Genomic DNA, 21112 nt, shown 5'->3' with positions numbered 1-21112 from the left:
GAACACCTCGTCTGCACACCCAAAGTGCTCACAAATTTCTACATGATGCTCCTGCCTGCCTCTAAGCACCTCTCCAAGAATGCTGATACATTCATCTTCAATAAAAAAGTATTATTTCAAATGAAATCTGTCATCCCAATATAAGGGTGACAATTATTAGAAAACATTTAAAAAAATATATATATTTATACATATTCACCGTAGTGATTTTCTCATTTTAAAAAATCCATTAAAAAATGCATGTCCTTTAATCATGTATGTATAACGTATGCCAAATTATTTAAGATGTAAATACTGCATAAAGATGAAATACATACCTTCTGTGACAGCTCCTCCAAGGTCAGCTCTCTTTCCTTTATCTGTTATACATTATACAGAAAAACAGAATGGATTTAGCAAAATGATAGGTCATATGCAGCATGCCTGAAGGAAAGGGGGGTTACAATTTAATACTGAGAATATCCAGCATATCACATTGACAAAAAAACCAATGGGCCATTTAGCCCACAAAATGTTCATTAAATGTTGATGCAAATAAAGTTTAGAGTGTTATTTTCATGCATACAATTTTGAAAAGTATTGAATAAGTAGCACCCCCCCCAAAAAAAAGTCATGATAATAATACTTCATCTATGATAGTATGATATAAATATTGTATGTATAAAGATCAAATATATACCTTCTGTAATATTTCCCTCTATGACAGCTGCAGCTCTCTCTCCCTTTTCTGTCAGAAATGGAGAAAAAAACAGAATGATTGTATGTAGTAATCTGATAAATGGTATGCAGCATGCATGGAGAGAAGGGGGGGGGGGTACATTTAAATACCAAGACTATCCAGCATATCACAATTAAAAAAAATACAGAGGGTCATCTAGCCCCCCAAATGTTAACAGTTTGATACAAATACAGTTTAGAGTGTTGTTTTCATGCATGCAAGTTTGAAAATCATTGAAGAAGTAGCACCTCCAACAAAACAACACTACATCTATCTTCAATAGCTACAGTATTAATGGTTCAGTAAATTAAATAAATTTATAATAATCATCTTGACCTGACCAAACAAATACTGGTCTGCATAATGCTGGGTCATAAAGAAAATGATTTTCTCACCTCTTAGGAATTTCAAAGGAATATCGTCATCATCTTCATCCGAGTCCTCTCGAAATTTGTAGCACCTTGCCGTGCCATCTCTCCCTCCCCCATGGCATGACGACTGCATCTCCGACCCTCGGATGGCGATGATGAGGACATATAATGTCTTTATATTCAACCACGTTCTCTGATTGGTTCCTAAACCATCTAATCAGCAGCAGTGTGTCTGGCTCCATGACTGTTACTGAATTTTTTATTAGGAAAATTGAAGGAAAAAAAAAACACAGAAAATCTGTGAACAGTGAATGCAAACAAAATATGATGGCTTTCTCATAATCAGGTCAGAACCAGGTGATTATTCGTCTAGATCTGTAAGAACTAGATCTAGACTTTCTAGTCTACTGACTACTGCATTTAGTAAATGGTAGTAATATCTAGTAGTAGTAACCAGGAGGAGGGGGAGGGGGCACTTCCCTTGACGAGTGGATACCATGCTTGTCCATGGGGTTTCGAAAAGCACCCTAAACAAGTATTTTCCATGTTCTGACAATTGCACCCCTTAACAAGTATTGGCGTGTGAATCCATACCCTTATTAAGTATTGGAAACAAAAATGGTACCCTTGACAAGTATTCCCTTAATTTGACACCCTAAACAATTCCAGCACTCACAAACGTCTGCTTTAGATCTACCTTTACTTACCATATTTTGGGTTTAGTATCGCCCCACCTCCCACGCCTCGCTCAAATCGGACCCTAAACACGTAGTGTTGGCGCAATTGAAAGAGTACATTTTAGTGTTTTTATACCCTCACAAATTTGACCCGAAACACGTAGCTTTCCTAGCGAAATATATACCCTTATTTCAGTATTTTGGTGTTTTGGCACCCTTACGATACGTACGTAACGTGCCCAATCTCGAAAAAGATACCCTTTCTACATGTTTCTTTGGACACGCATGGTATCTCCACTCGTCAATGGAAGTGCTCCCCCCCCCCCCGGCCCCGGAGTAGTAACTAGACCCTTTACTATAGTATACCTTTTGTAGTCAAGAGATCAAGATTAACATAGAAAACTTTGAATCCCATGCATCAACATACAAATCTATAATAGTATCATTGAACAAAGTAACACTTTTTAAACAAATTAGACTTTGCACTTGGCCACTCAACACAACAAGAGACCCACAGCCAGCCAACAGCCACAGGCAAAATGACGCCCAAAATCATACAGGCACACAATGTCAGTAGGTCAAGATCTACTGAAGACGAGAGTTTGACATTTACCTTTGACAGCTAGTACTACTACTAGATCTAGTAGTAGTACTGCACATACAATGTAGTGATTATATAAGTGTCCTACTAGTAGTACATAGTAATATTACTAACAATAATATTAAACAGAAAACAGTATTAAAAAATACAAACAATACACGAATTTCGACAAGTGGGACTTGAGATCTAAACAAACAAAAATATGGCGTAATTTCACGATTTAACTTGTTTTGGGGGAATTGCCTTCATTGAAACACAGTGTGCCGGTTAAAATACTCGTAATGAACGATATTGTATAAAATGAAATTAAAATTTATATTTATATTGAAAAGCTGAATTTATCATGCTTACCGGACGCTCTCCTTCTCCCGTTCGGAATTAGCGCCTTTCTGCCGGGCTGAATTTTAGCAAAGCCGGTTATCGTATAAAGGCTGTAACGTGTGCGCATGCGCACGATCGCACTGCGCCCTTCTGCCGGGAAGTGATTTTGTCTTCCATCTGCTAGTGCCCTTTGATTATTGACCATAACTTTAAAAATAAACATTTCCCAAAGCCAGGATATTTTTTAAAAATGTTGATCTTTCCAAACCCTATCGATTTATGAAAAAAAATGAAAAGTGAAAATTTGGACGAAATTCCCTGCTAGCGCCCTTCTGCCGGGCATCTAGATGAGGAACAATATCAAATTGTTTGCATCACTCGGCACAATCATAAAACTTTAAAGTGACAAAATCTGACAAAAATGTAAGTTTTCTTACACTACAGTGAGATCTAGGTCGTAGACTGTTACTAGTGTAGTGTTAGTGAGTGTTACACAGCAATCTGATGAGAGCTGAAAAGTGTCCGAAGTTCGGGAACCCCATATTTTGAAGGTGATTAGTTTCTAATTCCAGAAAAAAATTGAACATCTGTCAAAATCATGTTTTTTTCTTCAGACACCCTAATGCTACTTTCACATTATCACACAGACCGTCACCGGTGGCGGTGCGGCGCCGGTGCCCGTGTTGCGTGCCTCCAACTTCTGGGGAGCGTTTCATGAAAGGATATTATTTGACAAGTCCTGTTTTATCCGACAATTACCATAGTAACAGCACCTCTCAGCCAATCAGAATCAGGGAAAGTTGTCAGATCTGACATCTTGTCGGACAAAAATGTTGATGAAACACTCCCCTGGACTCCGGCAAGATGACATGGTTAACGTTCGTCCGTAGTGCACGTTTTACGAAAACATTGCCTCGGCCTAACTGTTAGTTCGATTTGAAGTAGAAATCCACACATTTAAACAAATATATTTCAGCCAACAAACTACCTCTTATGTCAAGTTGTTTGCTTAGCCTACTGAGTGGAAGAAACTTATTGGAAACGAAAATGACTTTGGCCCCAAAAGGGGTACAATATAGAACTCTACCACAGCTATTTTTCAAGTAAAAATCTACTTTAAATCACCAACAAAATAAGTTGAAATAGTCCTAGATATAATAAACTTAAATGTAAAATACCTTTCAATGTCTCCAATACAGTTTCATCCAGCCCATTTTCCTTTAAAAAGTTCTCCATCATGTCCCTCGGCGACAACTCCAAGTCAGAGACAGGAACGAAAAAAATGGCTGCGGGATCGGAGGCGAGCGCTAGGTTCTGTCATGTGTACGCGCATCCTCATAACCTGATTGGTTTAAAGTTTAAGTCTTTCGAAAGGTTTGTTTTGGCGGTTTGTCAAAATATACAAATCGTAGCTAGCGTAATAAGTCTTCAAAGACTTAAATTTCATAAGTCTGTCCTAGGACTTACCGTAGCTCGTGTTAAAATAAGTCCATAAGACTTAAATTATTTTAAGTCCCTCCTAAGACTTGTAATTTAAGTCTTTTAAATTTAGATGTGTAATCGCCAGTTTCGCCTGCAGAATTCATGACAAATGGAATTAACAAAGTTTAGATCCCTCCATACATGCCACTTTGATAAAATAACCAATGAGATGTGTTTTTATTTGAAGGATACTGCCACAATTGATGTGAAATAAACAATTTTTACCTGCTCTTGAAGCATGCATGTCTTTAGCTGCTCTACGTGGATGGGGAATGCACCTGTGCAGAGGGTGCAGACTCTGAAGCTTCCGATGATGCCGGTGAAGGTGGGGAAGATTCTTCAACTGTTGGCCTTCTTGCTGGAGCTGAAAGAACTTAATGTGTGATATTTTCTCAGGATGTCAATTGTGTATTTATATGCATTATGATATTAGATGACATTACTGCAGTGGTGTTATCAAAATGTTGTAATTCTTCTGTTCTTCCTTCTGATACTTTACAAATTTAAAGTTGTCTACAACTCGGCAAAGAACATCATGGACAATAAATGTCAGCAAACCAAATACAAGGTCTAAATAAGAAAAATCATGGTTTGGACAAAAAGTGCAAATTGTTTGAACAGTCACTGACCTGGAACCAGACTCATGTAATGGGATTCAAAGATGTGCCCAATAAGCAGTGGAGCATTCCGATCTCCCCCACATCCATATCCGTTATCGTCATCTCGTTTAGGCTTGTGTAGATCCGCACATTCACTTTCAAGTGTTGTGCGAGAGACTGGATGGCCGGATGATCTGCCCATGTCCCATCTTTGGACATTTTCACCAGATATCTGTCATCGATGACGATAGATACAGGATGGTCTGGATATTCCTTAATAGTAATTCAATGAAAGACATGGAAAAGCCACTCATTCATCTTTTGTATTAGTGGCTAGGTTGGATAGCATTTTGCACATCCTAAAACTCCAAAAAGAAATTACACAATTAATTTTATTTAGTGTGCAAATATAGAAAATGTACAATTAACATTTCGAGAAATTTTGAAGCCTAATCAACTGTCATGAAAAATTGTTAGGATGCTCTTAAAATATATACAAAACCGAGAACCTGTACAGGTACTCAGTTTCGCGCGCACACTCAGCTGGGCGTACGCACGGGATAGTACATGTATATATGCATGTTCATACCATGATATGACCAGGAAATTTTTGCTCTTGCCCCCCCCCCCCCTGGCCACCGACCCCTGTTATGCCGCTGCCTACAATGTAATAAATGAAGTGCTAATTTAGCACTTACAGTGCTTGCATAGTGACTGCACTATGAGTGCTGATTTTTAGCTCAAATTTAAACTAGAAAATCAGCACTTGTAGTGCAGCCACTATACAAGCAATTTAAGTGCTGAATTAGCACTTCATTTTTTTAAAGTGCACAACATACATGTATCCTCATTAGCTTTGCTCCCTCACAGCTTTGCCATTTAGATAATTTTTCCTTTTTTTTTAAATGCCACTCACATGCCTGATATCAATGGAAACCTTGAACATCTGAAACTGTGACATCTGGTAGATTCATTACTTCATATATTTTACTATTTAAATGTAATATATTTTATGCTTTTGAGTCCATATTCGATTATTCTTCCTGCATGAATTAATACTGACTTCACTTAATAATGTACATGTAGTAATAATGCAGCAACAAACCATTGCCTTTTAGCTTTTGTTGTTTGACAATTTGAGCTAAATTGCTTTATTTACTTCTGAGTATTTGAAATATAAAACTATATGTGTATGAGTACAGATATATCTAAGCTTTGAGTACATGTGCACAGGAGTACATGGCATGTTTACATGTATTACATCAAAAAAGAATTCAGTACTTATTATTTAATATTTGAGACAGTGTTAGGCCTATTTCTTGTCATCTTTGGTTTTCAGACTGTGCTCTATGTCTGAAATTGTTGACATTGCAAGATTAAAAAGTCCACATTCTACTCTATTCTACTCAGTATTAATCTTCCAAACATTCCTTTTCAAGACGAAAATTTTATCATCTTTTGTGCTATGTTTACCTAAATTATATGTAAGAAATTGTACTGTGCACAGTACATTATGCTGTCTGCCAAGACAATTTACCAATGTGGTATTCTTAGTTGAAATTAATTTATTTTAAGTACAGATTGTGGTATGTATTCAACATTTCTATGTCACATTCAGTTTTATATTCATGGGGAATGTGTGATGTGTGTTCAGTTTTGCAAGAATTTGAATTATTAAAAAATGAAACATAATACGGACTTGAATAATTAATAAATCTGCACTTGTGTAGTTGTTTTGAGATAAACTTGTAGAGTATTTGTACCACAATGTTTGCATCCGAATTACTTATTGTTACTTTGTATTCATTTTCAAGGAATTTTTCAAGGACACTCATGATATTCTTTTGATTGGATTGCCAGGATTCGATTCATGAAGTTTTTATTGGTATTGCCTCTTTAAAAGAATAGACTAAGGTAATGAAATATTTTTTACAAGCCATGTGTACTAATCTTCTTCATCCGTTGATTCTTTATGATAAAAAAATAGAATTTTACCTTTGATGATTACTACTCTTCTTGGCGATGTTTTTATTTTCTAAAGTTGGAAGATTTACTTTTGAACACTACAAATGGTTTGGTATACTGATTTTTTTTTTTTTGGGGGGGGGTATTTGGGTAGGATTCGAATTCAAATTAATTTAAGGCAGTTAGTAACTTTGTCCAGAATTCAATGTAATTTATGTCAAGATGTTAAATGCAAAGTCTTCAACATCAGTTCTGCAAAGGCAAAAAATGTTCCCATTGAAAAATGGTGTATTTCATTTTGTGCCTCATTTGATATCCCCAATTCCGTTGAAGCAAACTGGGTCTACTTACCAAAGTCCATGTGCATTTGAAGTTATCCAGGTCATTGGAATAGGAAAGCATGGGATTTTAGCTTCTCAATTCAAAATTTGTCAAAGAAGTATACCTGTCGAATGGGAGTCTACTTTTCTTGACTGCAGGACTTCAAGGAACTAGAAGGCATATATACATCATAATACTAAAAGACAAACTGCCTAACACCATAAGACAGTTTCATGACCCCCCCACCCCCGCAATGAGGTCCAATGTTCATAATGATGTATGAGGTATTTGATGACCCCCCCCCCCCCCACTGGTAATAAGGTCTGTTGTTGACAAAATAAACAAGAGTAGAATACAGAAAATTAAATGAGTGCATACGAATATCAATATTGAGATTTGAGAACTCTATATTCTAATGCAATTTTTAGGGGGGGGGATATTGTATAGATCAGCACAATTTGCCTATAAGTCATTTGATTCATATAATATGAAGATATGATGGAAATGACGATTTACACTATTCTTTTTTTTGTATAGTCAATGAATACATAATTTACATTACTGTAGTCCAAACCCCATGGCCATTTGTATGCTGATTTGATCCACTGAACTTAACAAAATTCCTTCAAGGTACCTACAAAATTTTGAATGACGTGCTTCATTGTATGCAATCGTATGTGCGATATTACGGTAGTTACTGTGATGAATATTCAGTTATTTATGTAGTGATAATGACAGCATTGAGCAAGTCCGTCCATATATTTTTACAAGCTGTAGATTGAAACTATCGAGATTTTGTACATACTTTAACTTATCAGGAAACCAGTGCATAAAATGTGTAAATTGTTTGGTATGGATTTCATTTCTATTCTCATTCCAATATAGAGGTGTACTATTTATACATTAAAGAGGACATTGCCGACGAAATGTGCGGTCCCTTTAATAGCTAATGTGTATTTTCTGTATGATTATTAATTTTTCTTGAATGTTTGTCACAATCAGAACAGAGAGGGAGAGAGGAGGGAGATAGAAACAAAGAAAGAGGGTGTGGGAGAGGGTTTTATTTTATTTTTATTTATTTATTTCATTTTTTTGTTTGGGGGGGAGAGATATTCATAAGATATCCGTGGAGGATTGTTACGTAAACATTGCTTTGACTTATCATTAATTTTATTCACCCTGGTCACTTGTGGCGTTGAATCATACCATGTCAATCATATAACATGAGGCTGTTCTTGACAATGGGAGGCGTATTATTTGGTGCCTGACGGATCTTTTCTGAAAAAAGAGGAACGCCCCCGAACCTCCACTCCCCCGTCCATTGGCGGCGCAATAATTAAATGAAGGGGTCAAAAGAAGAATCAGAAGGAAATGAACAAAAAAGAAAGGGATTAAGTAGAAAGAAGTTTGAACAAAAATAAGGGGATTACATATATCAAATCTTTTACGAAATAATATTTTCGGTTTAAAAAGTTGGGGTCTTCTCATCCGCGGCTATGAAGAAATCCCCTACTCACTGGTATCGGGTATATAGTAACGTGTAGAACAACCTCGTTTCTTCTTCCTTCTGTGATTGCGACCCAATATTGTACTTAGTTATCATCAAGCATAGCCAACCCCGGTGGCGGATAAGGAGGGGGGGGGGGTGGTGTTAAGCACATTTTGGTAAATTACCAAAATGTGCCACCCCTCCGTCTGTACGCAAGTGATGCACACTCTGGTTTATAATTATCTCGTTCGTCTATTAATAGACGATGCACATTTAAACGTCAAAGTTCTTTTTGTATTGCCTGCATAGCAGAGCGAGACTTTTGGCGCCGCTTTTCCGACGGCGATGGCGTCAACATTGAAATCTTAACCTAAGGTTTTATTGTTTGAAATGTCATCATAACTTAGAATTTTAGAAAATATAATAGACTTTATTCATGAAACTTGGACATAAGGGTAATCAAGTATGATTTAACATCCGGCTGAGTTTCAGGTCACATGGCCAAGAATCCAAGATTAGAGGTCATTATTTTTAGGGTCAATGAATTTAGACCATGTTGGGGGAATCAACATCGAAATCTCAACCTATGGTTAAGTTTTTGAAATGTCATTGTCATCATAGCTTAGAAAGTATAGGGGCCTAGTTCATGAAACTTGGACATAAGGGTAATGAAGTATCACTGAACATCCTGTCTGAGTTTCAGGTCACATGACTAAGGACAAATGTCATTTAAGGTCAATAAACTTTGGCCATGTTGTGGGTAATTGTTGAATTGCCATCATAACGTTGTAAAATTTATGGATCTGGTTCATGAAACTTGGACATAAGAGTAATCAAGTATCACTGAACATCCCATGTGAGTTTTAGATCACATGACCAAGGTCAAATTAACGTCATTTAGGGTCAATTAATTTAGACCATGTTGGGAGAATCAACATCGAAAACTTAACTGAGGTTAATTTCTTTTTTAAATGTCAAAACTTTGAAAGTATATGGATAAAGTTCATGAAACTTAAGCTCAAGTGAAATAAAGTATATCAGTGAATATCCTGCATCATTTTCAGGTCACATGACGAAGGTCAAATGTCATGTAAGGTCAATGAACTTTGGCCATCATGATTTGAGAGTTTATGGATGTAAAAAATATGGACATTGGGGTAATCAAGTATCACTAATCATCTTGCAACAAGTATTATGTCACAATGATCATGGTCAGATGTCAATGAACGTACTTTGGTATTTAATCATCATATACTAGTAAATGTTTTGTTTGGTGAATAATAATTCTCTAGTCGTTTTCAGAGTCAGCTATGCTGCTATATTGAATGGCGAGACTGCAAGAGGCGCTTCGCCTGTTAAGTAATGTAACCAAAATGTGCATATTGTCAAAAATATGCAGTCACAACACGTCTTACTGCCCATTTTGTTAACAAATAGATCCCGTCAGGCAGGTGCACTGTCGCCAAATTTTGGTATAAAATTTATTTTACCAGAATGTGCAGTTTAGAAAAAATATGTATTTTTACAGGGGGCACATCCGTCCCGTGGCCCTTAAGGGTCATAACAAAAAAAATGTTTGTATTGAGATTAATATGCATAAGCAGTGAAGACCGTTTAGGAGGGTAGGGCTTGGCAAATATTATACCCCAAAAGAATAAAAGACGTTGCAGAGAACAACGATGCAGGAAAGATCTAAGGAAGGATGTTGGGGGGGGGGGGGGTTTATAAGCGTCATGCTAAAGACACAGCTCATTTATCTTGGCACACTGGATTTCTATCCCGGAAATGCGGCACACTACCGGTCGGTTCGAGATACAGCACTCCTCTTTCCTCCATCCTGCCTGAGAAAAGTTGTCCTGTCTAGAGTATTTAATATTTCCACTTGGTTATCCTAACTAAACACCAATATACCTGGTGGTGATAATAAAACGATTTGTTGAAATACTGGTGGATTCGTCTCGGGATCCTTTCTATAAACTTTGTAGAATTCATTTGGTAGTTCTGTATATTTCGTATGCCTGACGAGTCTGTCCTGTACTTCAACCAGTGCTTACAAAAAAAGTAGAAGAATTCCTGAAACACAGAAATTTTGATTTACTCCTTACTTCATTTTTATGAAATTTCATGCATTAAATTATATATTGTTTATTTATAGATTTGTTAAGCGGTTAAGGTGTGGTGGTGGTGATGGTGTTGTTGGTGGTGGTGATGGTGATGGGGGTGGTGGTGGTGGTGGTGATGGTGGTAGGGGTGGTGGTGGTGGGGAGGTAATGGTGGGGGTGGTGCCGATGATGGTGGTGGCGGTGGTTGTGGTGATGATATTGATGATGATAAAGTGGGAATGAAATTGAAATTATTATCATTATCAAAAACATTTTTACGCTCTCAACAGCTATCCTACACTATATCACACTGTTTACGTTAACAAATATTATCAATAGGATACACAATAAAATTGAAATACCCAAGAAAATAAACAAAACTTTTAATGATCAGTATAAAGGCTACATGTATATATAAGGACTTAACTAAGCCATGTTACTAGACCTCGTTGGTTCATGAGATAAGCTTTTGGCATTTTATAAACTTTTCTTACTCTTCAGTATTGGTATATATCGGACTACTCCATCACTCATTGATTATGCTCTCAGATCAACTGAAATTATGAGTGATGGAGTAGTCCGATATACCAATACTGAAGAGTAAGAAAAGTTTATAAAATGCCAAAAGCTTATCTCATGAACCAACGAGGTCTAGTAACATGGCTTAGTAAAGATACATGTAGCCTTTATACTACTCCATCACTCATAATTTCAGTTGATCTGAGAGCATAATCAACATTCCCAGTCAAAATTGAATTGTATCTCTCCCGATCCTTTACAGCCTTTAAAGTTAGGTCAGAAGCCTCACTTGGGCTCCCATTCCTCTTTTCAATGACTAATTCTTTATCACTTAGGAAACTCATAGGAGACAGCCCCCCCGTTGTGCTCTCTCTGAGTGAGATAGAGATGCAAACCGACATACGAATGCTCACCAAGGATCATTGAGAAAAAAAACCCATTACAGACCACAGGGTTTTAATCCGCCAATAATGATTCCGGATAATGACTCCACAAAGGGATGTAAGGTCATGTTTGTGTTTTATGAAGACAAATATGTCTAGAACGGACATTATTTTCGCCGACATGGAAGGTTACTAGACTTGGTGTGTTCATGGTCAATAGGCATTGGAAAGGAAGTGTTTCCTCGACGCTTGTCTCATTTTTTGATCGCACCTTTGAGGGGCAGTGCTGGTAAACCGAAGCTGGAGCACGGACATTGAAGAAAACCAGAAGAGAGGCGGTTGACGTTTCCAGAACACCATTCGGTTGTAGATCTATGACTAGTCTTCGGTACGTTCCAATCTAATGCAGATCTGATCAAAGGTTGCATTTTCACACAGTATCAATCTCAGAAGAGCCTAGTATCCAGAACTGGGAACATGGAGAGCTATGATGACGTGTTTCCAGCCTATATTGACGATCAATATTCATACCACTACCATCACAATGGCAGTATCGACTACTTCTCTTATTATTCATATTCTCAATATTTCTATCAATTCGATTTCGGTTTCAATCACCAGGATCGTCAAGTGATATACATCGTAGGCTTTTTCTTCATTCTTCTTCTTGTCATCTTTGGGTTGCTCAGTAATACGTTCCTGCTTTATGGCATCGTCAGGTTCCCGCGCATTCGCCAAGATGTCCAACACATCTTCATCACTAACATGACCATCGTATGTATCATGTATTTGGTCCTTGTTGGAATTCCAGCATTGTTTATCACGGGTTTGGAGGCATTTGCCCATTCAGTGGCATTCCACGTTAAAACCGGAAATAGCATGATATACATACAGATCTTCTATCAAATTATTCATACGGTGAATTTAAAGCTTGTGTATAGTTTTGGTAAATCCACCAAATGCACCTATCACTATTCCAATTCATTGCTAGCTAATATGAATGGATATGCCCTATAACAGTTATGATGTGGAGGATATGAAATGAAAATGTGTTTTACAGGATAAATTTTGCGGTTTTACATGGAAATTTAACTTGATCGGGTCACCCGATCAAATTAAAATATCTGTGTGTTTTTGTCTTTTAATTAAATCCTATTCCAAATCATGGAATGGGCTGAAACTTTCAAGATATGTTCTTTTTCTGTAACTTTTGGATATCTAATCACTAAATTTATAAGATAAGTGCTTGAATGCCAGTTTAAAATTTAAAACAAGCATCGCCGAGAGAGGGCGCTATATATCCAAGATTTGAATATTTGAAATTTTCTCAGAGAAGTGCAGTTGGAAAAATATCTAACGGTCTCTACGCTTCAGTAAGACTGTCATATTAGATGATATTCGATTATCAATCACATTATTGACCCTTTACCAAAGCTATACACAGGCTTTAAGACACGAAGGGAATTATATTATTTTAACAAGTTATAAAGATTTAAAAAAGTAACAAACAAAATGTTTTTTAAATCTGTGAAATTGTGAAATCTGAACGGAATGCGAAAATAACTTGGATTTTATTTCTATTCAATAAATTACACGTGATAATATTATAATTGAATTGGAAAAAAATCGTGTTTTCCTCTTATTTTATAGTAATATATATAACATGGCTTTACTCTTGATGAACAATTATGAATAGTTAGTCTAACATAATATGGTGAAACAGTTTAGATTTTGACAAAATAATGAACATGGTGAAAATTAAGTTATGTGACAGGGGCAACATCATCTTCTTTTAGTCTGTATACGACTTAAGTTTCAATAATCATATTATGAGACCTATTTTATCATATGAAGTACGGTTGCCCATATTTATATACATCTTTATAATGTCAATTCAAATAACACATAAGTGGTGGTTAAAATGTACGTGGTATGTTCATAATAATTGTAACACTTAAAAGATCCAAGTATAGGTTTAATTCCAGAAGGTGATAAACAGTCGCAGATCAAAATATTGTCCGGAGCGGTAAAAGATGGCTCCCAGTTTAACCGCTGCCACCAAATGTAACACTTAAAAGATGATAGTAGTAGCGTGACGATTGTTAGTGTTACAAGACAAGATCCGAGACAAATCAATGGTCTGTCACAAAGTGTTTATAGTTCATTAATTATTCTGAAGATGATAAATACCAATCAAGGATGAATATATAAGATATATACACAGTAGGAAATATAGCTGGTTATAAAAAGGCTGTTATAATATTAGGTACTCCCCAACAAAGGCCATTATGGTAATCCCTAAAAAGGGATGGCGAGGGAGACCATGCACACGATGTCCTCTCGTCAAGAGACGGAGAAGAGAAGTCCTTTCTTAATTATTTTGGGGGTACAACTCTTAGTTTTGCACTATTAGGGGGAGGAGTTGATGTATCAACTAATCAGGAAAGAAGGGTGGAGCATAACAAAAATGAAAGTTTATTTGCAACTGAAGTCAGGGAGCAATTATCTGAGAAGGAGTTTGGATGGAGGATAAAGTATACCTCATTATTGCCTTTTAGGAGGAACAGTAACCACAATGCAGGGATAAGGCTACCTCATCAATCTGTGCACACAGGTGATGGGTTTGTGGTCATTTGCTTTAAACTAAAGGAGTTGTGTCAATGGACAAAAGTGCATTGAACTTTCTTTCAACCAATTTACTATCTGGAGTTTGTGAGTTTACACAAACATCCAAGCATGTTTAAAAGTATAGTCAGCTTTACAAAAATATGAAATGCAGAGTGTTATAATATTTTAATCTCGTTTTACCCATATCACCACCACTCTCGACGTAGGCGGTACTCTTTCACCTCGCCTCAATGATCACTGCTCTTGCCTTTGACCAGTATCTCTTCGTGGTTTATCCCGTCGTTGCTCGTAAATGGAGGACACCTCGGAATGCTGTCATCGCGTGCATCAACTTGTGGATAGGTAAGAGATTTTACTCCCATTTTCTTACTCTTATACTCCTCCCCCGAAAAGGATTAAATAAAATGAAATAAATAAGATCATGAAAATAATTATAAAAATAAGAAGAAGAAATTAATTAAAAAAAAGTATTATGATAAGGCATGCACAAACCGTATGGATGTATCCGGATACTTTAATACTCGAGGATAAACATTTGTTTGGGAAATAGGAAAAACCTGGAATAGTTCCCTGCGGAAAGGACCCTGACAAGGGATTGCGGGTGAATGCAATATCTAATATCTTACGAAAAGATAAATATAATCGTTAATATCATTATTCCTCAGAACATGCAAGAAGGCACGATAGTGCATCAGAGGTTTTGTAGAAAAGCTACTTCATAATATACAAGAGAAATATAGTCGGAGTATATTATCTATCCCCTTATCTGCATACCACCCATGATGTTCGTTATATGTGTGTTTGATTGGAAATAAACGAAACGACTTAATATAATTTTTATTCTTATCAGATTTGGGTGAAATTTTCAGTCTTATGCTAGTTTTGGGTTTCCTATATTTATTTCATTTCTTATTGGGATGGACTTGAGCTTTAAGGACTTCAGCCAATCTCATGAAAAAAAATCACTCTCCCTTACTCCCCAAGCCCACCGTTCCCCTCTCCCATACCCTCTCTCTCACGTATACACACACACACCCTCATAACCCCTTTTCTCCAAATGTTTTATTAAAGATTTCATCCAAAATATCACTTTCATTTCGTTTTCACAACATAAAATACGCAACACACACACACACATCCTCACACACACATTTTTACACAAATTCGAATAACTTTCCCTGATTTTCACTGGATAAAAAAAATGGTATATTATTTTTATGTACATGCAGCCATAAGGTATTTGGATGTATATCGTGTTCGTGGTGAGGCATATAATCCCCGGGCATAAAACACAAACCCGGAAATACAGCTTCCTCATCTTTTTAAAGCCAAAGTAGAACAGCCACTTGCAACATTTACAGCTCAACCCCTTAATTGCTCACGTTTTCCAAGCATGGACCCTACATGGTCCAAGTAATTTGCCCACAATACAGCATTTTAAAAATAAAATACAGTCCTTATGATAATACGCCATTGGAAAGATAACAGATAATTTTCCGCGATCGCTCTTTACACCATTCATGATACAACAGCATTTTGCAAAAAATAAAAATAGAAGTAAAGGGTTAGCTCTTGATGTTTCAGAATAGATTAAAGGGGAATGAAACCTTTGGAACAAGATAGCTTGTGTGAAAACAGAAAAATCAAAGAAACAGATCAACGAAAGTTTGAGAAATATCGGACAAATAATGAGAAAGCTATGAGCATTTTAATATTGCGATCACTAATGCTATGAAGATCCTCAAATTGGCAATGCGACAAAGATGTATGATGTCACTTGTGAACAACTTTCCCCATTTCTCTAGTATATATTTCACTTAAATTGCCTCTTTTATCACATCTAAAAGTAGATCATGTGTTCTTCCTATATAGGAGAGCATGTAATACAGATTTTTAAAGAATACACCATGGATAAAGAGTTTGTTACACCATTAGAAAAAGCATAAAGATACATTTTGAGGGTATTTTATAGTCCATCAGAGGGAAAGTTGTTCACATGTGACATCACACATCCTTGTTACATTGCCAATGGAAGGACCTCCATAGCATTAGTGATTGCAATATTAAAATGCTCGTAACTTTCTCGTTATTTGTCTGATTTTTCTCAAACTTTCTTTGTTCTTATTCTTTGATTTTTCTGTTTCGAAACAAGCCTACTTGTTCCTCAGGTTTCATTCCCCTTATGACTATTTCCTCACCGAGCCACCTTTGGCTACTCAGCAGTAAATACATGTTTTGTGTTAGTTTTAGACAGAAGTATTCTGATACTCGCTGCGTTTAGTTATTTAAAACTGATATCTCCTTTCAAGATGCACTCTTAACACAGATCAGTCAAACTGACTAGACCAGTAGTCAGTTGGGTGCAACTGATATGAGAATCAGTGATAATCACATTTCTGACATATATTCTGGTCAAAATAGCTCTGTTCTAGTAAAATACGACTAGAAAATAGTCAAATATGACAAGAATAACAGTTTCACCCAGCTGACCCTATTAACTATTCGTTTTTGACTGATTTGGTTTTAGAGTGTGCATGGGAATCCAGTGAAGGCATATTGTGTTGATCATCTGGAACGTTTAAAAGTAATAATGAGTCTTGATTTGTAAATAAATCACAATATCTAAACTACTGATAGTGATCCCTTTTGATTTTTTTAATAAAAAATTTGAATCAGACCATTGATGCAATCAATACTCCCTGTCGGTAATAGCAATCTTTCTTTTTTCTTGATAGAGGGCAATTTTTTTTTTAGTTTTGCTTATTAACAAGACAGCTAATAATTTATGCGCAAACCCATTATAATGAGGAAAGATTAAGATATTTCTTATTTTGTTTAGGGTAGTATGGTATATAGTGATTGGACTCATGATCGTGAAATTTTGACTTCATCTTCCTGCTCTGTCATTGTTTCAATTTTTATTTTAAAAAAACGACCGAGAGTAATTACTGACGTATTTGCCTATAATGTATATAAGGTCCCCCTATATGACTTACGATTTTTTTCTTTGTCACGTACCAACTTGGCTTTATCATGAGCAGAATCATAGGCGGATCCAGGGAGGGCCCGGGCCCCCCCCCCCCTATTGGCGGAGAAAAAAAAAGAAAAAAAAGAGGAAAAGAAAGGAAAAAAGGAAAAAGAGAGGAGAAAAGAGGAAAGGCAAACATAAGATGAGGAAGATGAGTGAATAAGATAAGATGAGGGGAAGACTTGGAAATTTTTTTTTTTAATCTTTCAAGTCGGGATATAAAATTTTCGCTCGCGCTTCGCACTCGCATTGCGTCTTAGGTGATTTACATATCTTGCTCAATATGGAGCTTGATATATCAAATTTTGAAGTCAATATACAAAACACATTTCAGCTAGGAAAATGAACTTTCATTATTTCGTTTGATTTACAATTTTTTTAAAAAAAAGTGTTCTGTAAAAAATGTATGTTTTGTGGTCTCAATATTAACATTTTCTGCTTGCGCTGAGTGCTCGCAAATTTGATTTGACCTATTGTTTTCCTGTATTCCATAAAGTTATCAAAATATCCCTGTTAGGGTGAGATTGTCAAAACGTATTAGCTATAGCGCTGCGCACTCGCATATTGATTAATGAGTTATGTTTATCTCAATATTAATTCTAAAACAAACTACTTCAAATCACATTTTGATGACAGTTTATCAAAAATTTCGAATCGTGATTTCAGCTCGCATTGATAGATATCAACTCATGACATGCATCTCATGCATAATTACAAAAGTGCTTTAAATGTCGAGTTTTATGGCCATAATATTAACATGCAGATTTCGCGCTCTCATGCTTATAGGAAGAGAAATAGAAAGATAGTCATCATTTTCATATGATGATATAAAATGTCCCATTCCTAAGTCAAAACTCAAATAATAATGAAAAATATCAGATCTTTTTTTTTCTGTGATCCATATCCACCTCACAATTTTCCCACGAAGTACTTGCAATACAGAGCTTAAATTGACCCCTTTTCAGATCGGAATATCATATATTTTTAGCTCGCGCTTTGCGCTCGCGTTATTGATTTTCATGATCAGAAAGGAATTTAGAATACCCCAATTCTAGGTCGAAATCTGAAACACACGTTCATTCAGATACGCAGCTTGTTCTCTATTTAAAAATTCTAATCATCCAGTTTCAGATCACATTATCATCTGCTCGCGTTTTGCGCTCGCATTTTTTATAGGGTAAAAATTTCCAATAACTTACAAAATATGAATGGAGTGTCCAGAATTTTTCCGCTCGCGCTTTTCGCTCGCATCAATAATGGTTAGTTTACATGCTTATCCTTTCCACGATTACAAAAACTGCTTAGAATTTCCATTATTCAGGTAGAAATGTCAAAATTTTTCAGCTCGCGCTTCGCGCTCGCAATATGTTGGAATATGTAACGTCTTCATGGCTAAGTGCAAGCAGTCCATAGCAGGCACGTTTTTGATCAGTTCAAAACGTATAATTTTTTTTTGCTCTCGCTCTGCGCTCGCATTATTAATGTACGGAAGATCCCTACTTACTCATCCATCATGATTTACTAAACTTGAATAGAGTGTCTCGTTCAGTAGATCTAAAGCTAGATTCTTTTTTTTTTGCTCATGCTTCGCATCAGTTGTTTAGTTATATACCTATTCTGTTAAGTTACAAAAAGTGCTTAGAATTTCCATTCCTTAGGTAAAAATGTCAAAATAATTCAGCTTGCGCTCGCATTATATGATTAAAAAAATATGTAAAGTCTTCATGGCTATAACTGCAAGCAATTCTTTAACTGTATACCTTTTTCATCACTTCATTTCTGCTCGCACTTCACGTTCGTAGTAATTATTCACTTGCATACACATCTTTTTTCAGGATAACAAACATTGCCCAGAATGTTAAAAATTTTAGGAAAAAGTACATAAGAATTCCCCAAAATATAGCTCGCGCTTCGCGCTTGCATTATATAAATAAGGATTATGGTATTATATATTTACGTTTATTCATAAGAATAACGATAAGAAGTGACTATAAGGACTACTCCTTCAAAGAAACAAGAAATCCCGGCAAAAATCATATTCGAGCGGCCGATCGGGGAAAATATGGCTGAAAAAATTCCGCCCCCCCCCTATTGGCGAAGGCTGGACCCGCCCCTGAGAATGTTGTCCTGTCGAGTCCCTATTATCGTAACAGGAACAGAAACATACAGTCCAGTAAAGTATACGAAGTTGAAGTGGGTGGCGTCATATAGCTAGGTACCTAGTTTGCAACCTAATCAGGATGTGCATTATGACGTTGCTGGTTTTTCAAAGTTGATATAGAATTTAAAATCCCCCAGATACTTTTCTTTGAATATCGCTCATCATAACTTTATTACCCAATTTCATATTTCATTTTGCAGTCGGTATGGTGGTAGCACTCTTGGATGGTTTGACGTTCATCAATATATTTAAGGGTGTATCGGATACCGTGATGCTCATTAAGGACTCACTCATCTTCATCTTATTCTGTCTGGTTCCAATCATCTTGACCATTGTTTTCAACATGAAAGTATGGCACGCCATGCACAGTGCTCGTACTGCCACAGTGAAAGACAACCACCAGGCTAACAACGCACGACGCTTCACGCAACTTGGAGAAGAGAACGGCGGTGTCCCTGGGGCTCTTATCCGAGCACAAGATTTGCCCAACAATCTTGCTATCTTCTGGTCCTTTGTCGTTTTCTGGACTCTATACCACATCGTCCATCTAATCATTTCGTTCACATGGGCCCTAAAACGGTTTGATCACTGGATATACTTCAATAATAAGGACGGGGTCATGATCATCGTCGGCGACATCGCAGTGCATTTCAACGTTGCTCTTAATCCTCTCTTTTACGTTCTCTGCAACCCCAAGTTCCGTCAACATCTGTATCGTGTTGTCTATGCATTGACAAAAGGCAATTCGCCTTACTCGGGTCATATCGACGAAACAACTATAGGTACAGATGAATAAACAAAATAAAAGACTTGAGTAGGACTATGAAAAAAAGTTTATAGGATTGTTTGACTGCTAAATCGGTTAAGAAGACATGTGTTGAAGACATTTCGGGGAGATAAGACCATCACTTTGGACAGGTGACAGGTCCATGCACGGTACTATGAAACAGGCGCGCCGGAACACTTTCAGTTTTTTTGGGGGGGGGCAAAATCCCGAAGGAGGCACAATATTTTTGACAGCGTGAGATACCGAAGCGATCGAGGGGGAGAGGGCGGGAGACCCCCCCCCCACACGATAAGAACTTTGTGTAAAAATGGAGTTTAAAAGTTGCGTTTCTAAGAGAATTCAAAAATAAATTTCTTGAGAATTAAACATAGAATTCACTACGAAAGACTATACTCAGAGTTTATGAGAACCTATAAAATCTACGCGCAAAACGATCGCTTAATTCGGAATGTGGTTTTCGTGTCTGATCAATTAAATTACGTAATACGCTTATATTGACTCAAAATACCAGACATTACATTTTTCATGCAAAATCCTTTCAGAAATATTTATTTATGTACATTTACATACACGGACGACGCGAGAGAGCACAATTATCATAAGTTTCAAGGAGTGTATTAAGCAGAAGAAGCGTAACAACAGAAACAAAATACATTCTAATGAATGTCTTTTTAAATTCAAAATGTCATACTGTTCTGACGTGGCAGACGACGATAAGCGCTTAAATCCCCATTCTATTTAAATCATTTCTGACCTCAGCATTGGAGAGAGTCCCTGATTATCCATGCATAGGCAAAACGTTTCATATTTTGTAACTGGAGGAAAAAGAAATATGACCTGCTTAATTATTGTCTAACAATTTAAAACTTTTCTGAAAATTAAAAACATTACTCGATTTATGTGTTTCCTTTGGCATGTTTTGTATGGCTGGGAAGCACCTTTGGATGACCCCTTCAAAAT

General features: G+C 36.6%; 1 protein-coding gene and 1 long non-coding RNA gene across 2 annotated transcripts; one reads left to right on the top strand and one right to left on the bottom strand.

Moving 5' to 3' along the window:
* Positions 1-5: 5 nt before the first annotated feature.
* LOC121419024 lies at positions 6-3458 on the bottom strand. Its single transcript, XR_005970543.1, has 4 exons — positions 2719-3458; positions 680-1339; positions 318-359; positions 6-95 (listed from the first exon to the last, which is right to left on the bottom strand). It is a non-coding gene; the product is annotated as an uncharacterized LOC121419024 (long non-coding RNA).
* Positions 3459-11898: 8440 nt separating this feature from the next.
* LOC121419022 (type-1 angiotensin II receptor A-like) lies at positions 11899-20306 on the top strand. Its single transcript, XM_041613281.1, has 3 exons — positions 11899-12466; positions 14383-14518; positions 19566-20306. The coding sequence occupies exons 1-3, from the start codon at positions 12026-12028 to the stop codon at positions 20159-20161; spliced, it is 1173 nt and encodes a 390-aa protein (XP_041469215.1). The 5' UTR covers positions 11899-12025; the 3' UTR covers positions 20162-20306.
* Positions 20307-21112: the final 806 nt, after the last annotated feature.

This window comes from Lytechinus variegatus, chromosome 7, assembly GCF_018143015.1.
Source record: "Lytechinus variegatus isolate NC3 chromosome 7, Lvar_3.0, whole genome shotgun sequence".
Lineage (NCBI taxonomy): Eukaryota > Metazoa > Echinodermata > Echinoidea > Temnopleuroida > Toxopneustidae > Lytechinus > Lytechinus variegatus.
The sequence above is the reverse complement of the archived record's forward strand: the minus strand, read 5'-3'. Positions and strand labels throughout refer to the sequence as shown.

What these genes read in the sequence shown, in the direction of transcription:
- LOC121419022 (XM_041613281.1), top strand. Translation starts at nt 12,026, where the DNA reads ATGGAGAGCTATGATGACGTGTTTCCAGCCTATATTGACGATCAATAT. An exon ending in TCTATCAAATTATTCATACG is followed by an intron (nt 12,467 to 14,382) that starts GTGAATTTAAAG and finishes CTCTCGACGTAG; the next exon opens with GCGGTACTCTTTCACCTCGC. An exon ending in GTGCATCAACTTGTGGATAG is followed by an intron (nt 14,519 to 19,565) that starts GTAAGAGATTTT and finishes TTCATTTTGCAG; the next exon opens with TCGGTATGGTGGTAGCACTC.